Source organism: Triplophysa rosa, linkage group LG6, assembly GCF_024868665.1.
Source record: "Triplophysa rosa linkage group LG6, Trosa_1v2, whole genome shotgun sequence".
Classification (NCBI taxonomy): domain Eukaryota; kingdom Metazoa; phylum Chordata; class Actinopteri; order Cypriniformes; family Nemacheilidae; genus Triplophysa; species Triplophysa rosa.
Genome location: NC_079895.1, coordinates 12,793,750 through 12,803,507, shown reverse-complemented (window position 1 = coordinate 12,803,507; position 9,758 = coordinate 12,793,750). Strand labels below are relative to the sequence as shown.

At 38.6% G+C, this 9,758-nt stretch overlaps 1 protein-coding gene across 1 annotated transcript; it reads left to right on the top strand.

Moving 5' to 3' along the window:
• Window positions 1-1,278: 1,278 nt before the first annotated feature.
• On the top strand, window positions 1,279-6,536 carry arglu1a (arginine and glutamate rich 1a). The gene is made up of 4 exons (XM_057336324.1): window positions 1,279-1,760; window positions 2,640-2,865; window positions 4,930-5,013; window positions 5,503-6,536. The coding sequence occupies exons 1-4, from the start codon at window positions 1,495-1,497 to the stop codon at window positions 5,665-5,667; spliced, it is 741 nt and encodes a 246-aa protein (XP_057192307.1). The 5' UTR covers window positions 1,279-1,494; the 3' UTR covers window positions 5,668-6,536.
• The last annotated feature ends 3,222 nt before the right edge of the window (window positions 6,537-9,758 follow it).

Sequence of the window (9,758 nt, the reverse complement as noted above, 5' to 3'; positions counted from 1 at the left end):
CGAACAGATCTCATGAAACAATAAAATAAAGTGTATGCCGAGTCATTAAAAAACAGAGCATCATTTTCCACTGTAATGATAACCTAAAAAGTCAGGTATGCACGACCCATGAACTAGATACCGAAATCCATTCAAACCATTTGGTTTAATGTTAACGTGACATTATATCAGTGATCTTTTCCAAAACCAAGTAAGCTACCTACTGCCCAGGCATTTAGAAGCGTCCTACCTAAAAAGAACCTCATAACAATCACTTTGGAGGAAATAATGAGGATGTGACGCAAAGCTGATGTGATGGTCTGCTTTCCTTATAATTAACACTTTTGGAAGTAGCCGAATAATACATATAACTCAAATGACAGATTTGATCTATTTGTGTAACAGATCATTTTAATTTTAGCTAGCAGTATAGAAAAATCAGTCTTTTGCAAACAAAAAGAAAATCCCAATACCAATTTTCTTTTCTTGGCATTACAAAATACGTCAAACAAGTCTGTGTCCCTCTTATCTGAACACACCCCTTCCCATTTCTTAAAACAGAGGTGCTGAGTTTTTTTTTTTTTAAATAGTCCTGACTTGATATTTTAGACTAAAAATAAGCAAGTGCCTGTCACAATGCTCCCCTAGAGTTCGAATGGGACTGGGGTCTAATCTGTTTTGCCAGCAAATAAACCTGACATAGACTAATGTAAGAATTTGTTTTCAGAGCTAAGATAAGCTTATCTTAAAAGGAAAACAACCAAATATGCTAAAAACAGGTCCAGCAGAAGAAATTAGGTTAATAATGAGAGCCGTAGTAAATCACTGTCATTTACATATCGTTTTAAGACAGTGACTATATTCAAAACACTACTAATACTCATCCTGTTTTATGTGCACTGGATTGCCAATATTTTTGTGCGTTATACAGAGATACTTGCTGTGTGCAGTGTGCTAGGCTAGTGTCTGAAACAGTATTTGGATCGAGGTAGCTCTCAGAGAAACTGGTTTCAGATTAGCTTTAAAAGGGGCACTGATGCCTTCCTACAGTCCTTCCAAACCTTCCACGCGAATGTTTCCCTCACAAGTTGTCCTGCAGGACGCCATCGTTTGATATTTTCGACTTGACGTGTCACTGCGCATACCGATCGAAACATTGCATTGAAGTAGCGCGAGAACAATTCGCAAGCTCTGCTTTCACTGTCGATCTCGCGGTACTTTGATGTCATAAACCAATCGTTCTTCTAATCGTGGAACCCGGAAATAGCCGAAGAATCCCGAACGCGTTGCATTATGGGAAAAGGCAGACTCGGGACAGTCGCCATATTGTTTGCTTCCGCCGTCTAGGGTAGCAGAAATCAACAAACATACAGGCGGATATATGATTTTACTTCAACAAATTTATGTTAGAAACGCTTAACGCTTAGATAAAACTGCATTTGGTCGTCGCATTGAGCAGTATATTAATAAACCTCTCGCAAATAGTTTAAGTCCGGTTATATCAGAGGGCATAACATGGGTCGCTCCCGGAGCCGCAGCTCGTCTCGGTCCAAACACTCGAAACACAGCCGCAAGAGGAGCCGCTCCAGAACCAGCAGATCCAGGGAGCTGAAAAGGAGCAAACAGTCCCGCTCCAGATCTAGCAGCAGGAGGGAGAGAGGCGCTTTACCACCCGACCGGACCGACATATTTGGCCGGACGTTAAGCAAAAGACCTAACGACGAGAAACAGAAGAGAGAAGACGAGGAGAGAAAAGAAGAGATGGAGAGACAAAGGAAGATGTGAGTTTATTTTTGATTATACGTGTCTATTAAAAGTTGTAAAACCTAATGTCATTGGTTCTCACTTGTTTGGCCTAGACAGGTTACAACTCTATGGTCATTAATATTCATAAGAGAACATAATAGGCCGAGTGCCCAAAAGTGACAGGTTTTGCATTACACGCCTGCATTCTGTAAACTTTCATCACCCCTGAAGTCTTGTAATGTCTCATAGACAGATCAGGTCGTCTCATCTTTGAGATTGCTGCCCATGTTAACTGATACGCCTTTGTGACTGTCACAGTTTGTTGTCATCTCTCTTTTGTGATCGGAGACCACTGGTATAATGGTAAGAGGTTTGAGGAAGAGAAGGAAGGGGGACCCAATGAAAGCACAGGAAGAGAAGTAATGCCTCGGGCCTGATTATATTGTTGTTTTCACCCTGAATACATTGTGACTGCATTGAGGGTGGTTTTTAACTCAAGGGAGGCCCGGGACAAGATGAGCCCGATCGAATTTCGTGATGCTGAAATCAAATCAAGAGACGGTTGCCCTCCTACGATTTTTGTTTTGGCTCAGGGCAGTGTTATGGTCACTTGACTTGGCATTGTGTCTGTGTGTTTGTGTTCCTTCTTATGGCCAGGTGTGATCGCTTGCTCTGCTCTAATGGTTTAGTCATGCTTAAAGTGTAAATAAAGTTGGAAACATGCTTTTGAAATCATGGCCTCCCCCTAGGGTGGCTTACCTTCCTTTGTGTCGGGGTTATAATATTGTTGCACAACCTCTCGATAAGGAGAAAAACTAAAGATTAATGATCAGATTACTAGCCTGCTTTGCTATGGATCTATCATTGTGTATCAAGTAAAAAACTTTTTATAGTGTTTTCCTTGTCCCCCACAGCCGCCAACAGGAGATTGAAGAGCGTCTGATCGAGGAGGAGACGGCACGGCGTGTGGAAGAGCTGGTGGCACGACGCGTGGAGGAGGAGCTCGAGAAGCGGCGTGAAGAGATCGAGCGTGAGGTCCTGCGCCGGGTGGAGGAGGCCAAGCGCATCATGGAGGCGCAGCTTTTACAGGAGCTAGAGAGACAGAGGCAGGCCGAACTGAACGCCCAGAAAGCCAGAGAGGTAACGCTCGGTCGTTCGGAACGCAGCGGGGCTCAGCCGCAAACCATACGCCCACGGCCATGGCACAACCTGACACTGGTTACCCTCCGAGAGAGAGCAGGAGATGCAGGGTAGTTGAACTAAACATCCTTGAATAATTGGGTGGGTAATGCAATTAGTCAACCGAGATTTTGATCGGTAATGACGTGGGAATGTACAGTTGACCGGTTATCTAGGGAATGCTGATGAGAACGCCTCTGAAAGTGAGTGATGGAGTCCTCATTTGTTTTTTTGCAGTCAGAACTGTATTCTGTCAGACAGACAAGCACTGTAGTGTTTTATTAGTGTGATTTATTGCATTATTGTCAATGGGACATTTCCCAGCAGACACACACCTCTAATGCTCTCTCGGGTTTCGAGTGAATGTTTTGCCATGGCTGTGAGGAACCAATGTTTTTGTTCCCCATCTTCTTCCTGGCCTCCTTTTTCGCACCTACCCTTTGTACTCTTTACACTCTTTTTAATTCTTTCATGTCATTTTACTTTCAGATGTGTATTTATCTTCAATAAAAAAGATTTTCAATTTGATATGTAAAAACGTAATGCTTTGCTTACTGTTTTAGATGTTCCATTAGAGCCTTTGTGGCTACCAGACAGCACGTTAAGTTGCTAAAGCTATACTGTGTAATTCCACCATGTCTGTCACCATTTTAAAGGAGGGTTATCGTTGTACAGACTCTAGTTCTAAATGACGAACTCATTCCATTTTATAGGCGCACACAAAATCCAGTGGTTCAGCACTAATAGGGTTAGATATGTGCCCTCCATCTGTACGTTTCAGATCTCGTCTATATCCCCTAACATGCCCTGTTACTGAAGTGTAAAATGCTTCTGTATTTTCTGAAAATGTAGTATCTGCATATAGTCTTTGCATAAAAATCATGAAACGCTCCACGACCCCCCTTCTCTTATTCTTCATCCATTTCTGTTCGTTGTGAATCTTGTGATTTATATTTTTTAATTTCTGATTGTGATACAGATTTTCTAACATCACTTTTTCCTTTGACCCTTACGTTCTGCAGTCATTAAAAGAGCAGTGTTGTCAATGTACTTCTGTGTGCTCACGATTTGCTTTCCCTCAGGAGTGCTGCCGTACGGGTACACTCATAGACACACACTTCCACATTCACACTCACACGCTCACTCACCGGCCCTGCCATTGAGCTTAGACCTCAACACATCACTGTTTTTGTATTCAAGCACCATCATCTAACGACTGATCCCACCTTTGTGTTTTTGCAGTCTTTACCGTCGTTTAACATTAATAGCCTGACGCCCAACATGGTAATGTTGTATCATTAACATAATTCATTTTCCTGGACTGTGCTATACTGCATGTGGTGTTGCTGTTTAAGAGCGCTAGCTCATGCTAGAAGCTCAGAGATTTTAAAGGGGAGGTGCTGCGCTGTCCAGGACGGGACACACGGGACCAGGCAGTAAATACTCACTCCTTAAATCAGCAGTTGTGTAGGTACTGTACACAGTCAAAGGAGAAAAGCGTAGGTATACAAGCATTGGTGAGCCACTACTATTCCCTCTCTCCTTAATCTGTTTATATTGTCTCTCTCTCTCATTTTCCTTTGAGATGTCTTGCTTATGGATGTTAATAGATGTAGAAAAAAATTATAATAAGAGAGAGAGAGAGAGAGAGAAATCGAGCTGATTTGTTTTTCCTTTATCATTTGCAAACGAATGAGATTCTTCGTTAGTTGTTGATGTGTTGTCTGTACCTACATGTATGAATGTTTGGATATAACGTGGCGGGGATTAAAGGTGTGACTGAATGCATCCGTGGGTGGGTTTTTGGTCATTGTAGCATACGTACAGGTTAGCGTCAGACTTTGATGCTGCAATTCGAAAATGTGGAGAGTGTGTGAAACCAAGTGACAGATTGAGTGATTGAATGTTGCTGGCTGTTGGCTCTGTTCAAGTGTATACGTGTTTGAGTGTGAAACTGGATGTATGGGGAATCGTTTCTCAGAATTTGTTTGCCCGCCCTAACATGTCACCGTGTCACCCCTATAGGAGGAAGAAAAATCCAAACGAGGGGAACTGGAAAGAATTTTGGAGGAGAACAACCGAAAGATTGCTGAGGCACAGGCTAAGCTGGTATGTGTTTTATTCGCCTCATTTCGTCTAAAATATTTACCAATTAAGTGTGTGTGTTAAGTGACAAAAAGCAATATTAGAACAAAAAATAAAATTAATGAATGCATTATTTTGCGGTGTAATCAAATATGTGTCATTTAGCTTATTAGGAAAATATGTACACTAAAGAAAAAACACAATTTTGACAGCCTGGGGAAATATATTTAGTGTAGCAACACTAAAAAAAATCTTCTTTTTGAATATATTTGACAGTAATGCAAGACCAGGAAATAAAAGCGGAAATGTAAAAAAAATATATGAATGCTTTGCAATGGCAGCTGTGTCCCAAATAGCTAATAGTCTGTGGCCAGAATAGAATACCTCAGTCTTTTTCACTAATACACGCTATTGTCTTAAAAATATATTTACATGTATCCGATGTTCAAAAATGTATAGTGATTATGGCGAATAAAGAAGTCAGTTTCAGTGATGCATCTGTGTTTGTTTCAGTCTGAGGATCAGCTACGTATAGTGGAAGAACAAAGGAAGATCCACGAGGAAAGAATGAAGCTTGAGCAGGAGAGGCAGAAACAACAGAAAGAGGAGCAGAAAATCATATTGGGGAAGGGCAAGTCCCGACCTCGCCTCTCCTTCACTCTCAAAGCTGCAGAATGATTCCTCATCTTTTCTCCTCTCCTCTCCTCTCCTCGTTGGTTGTGTGCTTCATGTTGAAGTGAATCAGTGGGAGTCTCAAAGAGAGGTCTGCTTTGTCCACACAACTGCTCTCTCTTAAACCTGAGGAAGAAAAACCGCTTGAGTCCTCACGCTTCAAAACCGGACTTGCTGGCACCACCATAGACTTGCAGATCATATTTCGTTTTATCAGTATATCAGCTGTATATCGATATTTGAAACTGAATACATCTCCTTCAGAAACAGGGCTTTCTATTTTAATGGAAAACAAATAACAATAAGTGTCAATAACTGCTTCTATGAGCGGGTGTGGTTAGTTGTCATTGTTTGGGAGCTCTCTTGAAAAAAAGTTAGTTTAACCAGTGTTTCAAGCTGTTGAATGTTTGGGGAACTGCACAAAAATGTTTTTAAAAAGTACAATTTGGCAGGCATTTTGTTAAAATTTTGTACTTGTAAATGTTTATTTTGAGATTTGCTTTTTAGATTGCGGACTTAACGTAAACCTAAAAATCTTGAAGAGCTCCCAAACTGCATTGTAACACATTGGTTTTTGATAAACCCCCCTCAGTACTCAATATGAAACATAAAAAGAAGTATATGACAGTCCTTTTTCAGCATTCTCAATATAACCAAATAGGTAAAAAAAAGGTTAGTTACAGTGTGGAAGTCTTGTAATGTTTAGTGCTCTGTTTGTACCGTAAGGAAATCGGAAAACACAGGTAAGGCTAGTTAGGGTGTGTGTGCAGGTGAGTTTGTGGTTGTAGAGTATGCTTGGTCTTGTGGTGAATTACTCCTTTCCTTGTCAACTAGGACATTGATATGTTCCCCAATAAAAAGATATTGAATTTGAATGCATTATTATCCGAGTTTTTACTGAGGTTTCCCCTACAGATGCGGTTGGTAGACTTAAAGCTTTTCTAAATAATTTATCATTCGTAATCATTCAAGTGAGCACTTGCTTAATTTGATCCCTCATTTTAAGGTTGTGTATAAACACTCCTGCCCTTCAAATGATTTGTTTTCGACAATGAGTAATATTTAACGGCTACACCGCCCTTTTATCCTCTTTTTATTAACACTTTTTTTTCCGTTTTCATTTTTGTTAGCCGTTGTTGCATGATTTTAATGGTTCTCATTTTCACCAAATTTGCAACATAATCCAGTAAATCTCTCGCAGCATCAAAATAATCAAACTTGAATTCATTTATTGTAATTCTCTCAAAATATTATAATTGTAAATTGAGAGTTGTAATAAAACAAATCTCTAGCGACCTTAAGAATGCTACGTTTTGTGATAACCTGTGATAAATTGTTATGATCACACTTGCATTTTGTGATCGTGTAATAAAGTATCTTAACAGTTTTCCCTCTGAGAATCCTTGCTTTTTTATTTTTTTGTTTATTTTTGGTTAAAGGCCTGCCATGTTCAGAACACTACAGCATCCATAAATGGTAAATTTATCCATCTTTTCTGTTTTATTTCAAAATATCCAATAAATCAAAAAGGATGCTTTACTTTAATCTTTAAACAAGTATCGCAATATGCGCCTTAGATGACCCTAGTGATTGAATGAACCCGTAAATGTTTTCACCTCTGTTGTGCTGTAAGTTCTGTGGATTTAAGACTTGACAAAAGGCTTGCCAGTGCATTTCAATGTATTTCTGATTAATTTACCCGCTCCTCATAGATTCACCTCGAGGTTACTTCATGCCTGCTGTCTCCGGTTCTCAGGTAGCCTGTAAGACACTAATGGAAATGTTGGCAAATTCACAGACGTGTGATTTTTTTTCTGGCCCGCATGGTGCAGTCTTGCGTGTATTTGTCACTGTCTACTTTCACAATACTGCGCTGATGAACGATTGATGCAAAACGCTAAAACTCTGAATGCTCTTAGGCCTATGTGAGGACGTGTATTATCCTGACGTGACAGGTCTCCCTACTCGATGAAGTCCACCATTTTCAATAACGAGAACACAAAGAGTCGATCACTCTGCTGATGTGTTAACAGTATGAGAAATGTGCGCAATGTTGATCAAGAATGCGCAGACAGATTGCATACGTGTGGAGAAGCCAGCAGGTGTGTTTTTTCTTAAGTGTGATGTGTTTGATCGCCGCAGGCTCTGCAGGACCCACGGACAGTGAGATTATTCGTGCGCAACTGAATAAACATTATCTACCCTGACCCTGCGATTTCAACAGCTGAGATCTGCTACGTTTATCTTAAAGGTGTGAATGGTTGTTTGTTTTTTATTTAAGCATTGTGGTGTACTCTTAGGATGGGGTGTATAAATTGATATTTAAAAGGTTTAATTTAACTCATTTCAATAAAATCTACTACAGCATATAAAACAAATAAACAGAAATCAGAAATATCCAGTTAAGAAAATCCATCAGATATAAACCATAATACAAGCATGTTTATTTCTTAAGCAAGACATCGAGGCCCATCTGACTTAATTTTGGAACAACTCAGGAACTCGTCGTTTCCGTGTTTTCCCGTTGGGAAGACGTTTTCTAGAGTTGTGTTAGTTCGTCCTATTGTTTGCTTTTGTCTTGGTAATGTGGGAGCATGTTCAGAGTCACATCACCTTTACACATGCATATCATTTATTACGTTTGCAGTTGGCCACGTTTGTAGGCTATATCGCAACTTTTTGCAGCTGATAATACATTTAGCCTATAATCCTATAGATGTAACGTAACCTTTAAAGCTTGCATGTACAGTATATACAAAAGGACTATTTGTAAAACAACAACAAAAATGTTATAGGTCATTAGGCCATTGGCGTTTCTTTGATGTTTGATGATTAAGTTAATAAACATAATTAAGGCACGGAACAAGAGCAATTCTTCAGTTTGTGTATTCAACACATGTAGTGTCATAACTATCGCTTCGATGTGGAATCAGCTCGTTTGAGGATCTCTAAACCAACGGAGCAATACACACTGACAACAATAAATATGCGCTGATTCAATTAATGCTTTCTTAAAGTGTGAATACTTTTTCACACTTGCGTTCTAATTTACTTTCTGATGTGCTGTTTCCTTAATGCTGCCTGGGAATGCAAAAATAACCTATATAGCTAAGTTTGCTCAAACTTTAAACACTCCTAATGACATTACAACTCTAACATTAATAATACACAAGTACTATTTTGTATGAATATCTGTAGTCCTATAGATATTATTTTTAAAAATGAATTGTTATTTATTTGATAAATTAAATGAATATATCTACAATATTTTATAGCTATAAATACTGCTTGAACTTAGTTTCCAGTACGGTTTAATTTAACTTAATATAAGTGTTCTTTTTTAAATAACACATTTAGTCCAAAATGAGATAACTCAAAAACATTTTTGTAACTTTTTCAAAAATCATGTTTTTTTATTGTGTTATCATGTTTTTATTGTGTTTTATTGTGTTAGTTAACTGTATTTTATGAGTTATTATGGCTCATCAAACCAACTGAAGTTTGACTGATATTAATTGGAATGCACAATAAAAAACGGAGTTATCTCATTTTAGAAATAAACTCTTCAAAAACTGCAGCGTTATTGTGTTATTGTGCGTTGTGCAATATGTATACACATTTGCATATTAAACAAACTGTATAATTCTGAATTATTCTAAATTAAGTGAGTTTGATTTAAACGCAAATCACAAGAAACTTCCTGTTTAATTTATACGTGAAAACAAATGAAAAGAAATACTCATAAAGTACTTACTTTTAAATACAGTAGATTCTAAAATACCGCTAGTGGGCGCTGTTGTCCGTTGAATGAATCTCTTCCACACAGTCAGATGGCAGTTTTCTGTCGACCTCAACCCAAATAAACGCCTTTCTCTTTTGGGCTTTCGGGACATGGAATCGACCTTTAAAAACGCTATGGATTAGCCTATGTATATTAAAATATACTGGAAACACAATCATAAATTATAATAAACAAAAAAGTGTTCTGTTATTATTCGATATTTGAATTAGTAAATGCTGCATATAATAGCTTAGTCTTACTTAAACTTAAAACAATATTTTAGCAGTAGTTGCTTTATTCGTTTTTTATAAATGCT

Excerpts from the sequence above, each read along its gene's own strand:
- arglu1a (XM_057336324.1), top strand. The coding sequence starts at position 1,495 with ATGGGTCGCTCCCGGAGCCGCAGCTCGTCTCGGTCCAAACACTCGAAA. Across the intron at positions 1,761-2,639 it reads ATGGAGAGACAAAGGAAGAT|CCGCCAACAGGAGATTGAAG; the intron begins GTGAGTTTATTT and ends TGTCCCCCACAG. Across the intron at positions 5,014-5,502 it reads CTGAGGCACAGGCTAAGCTG|TCTGAGGATCAGCTACGTAT; the intron begins GTATGTGTTTTA and ends TGTTTGTTTCAG.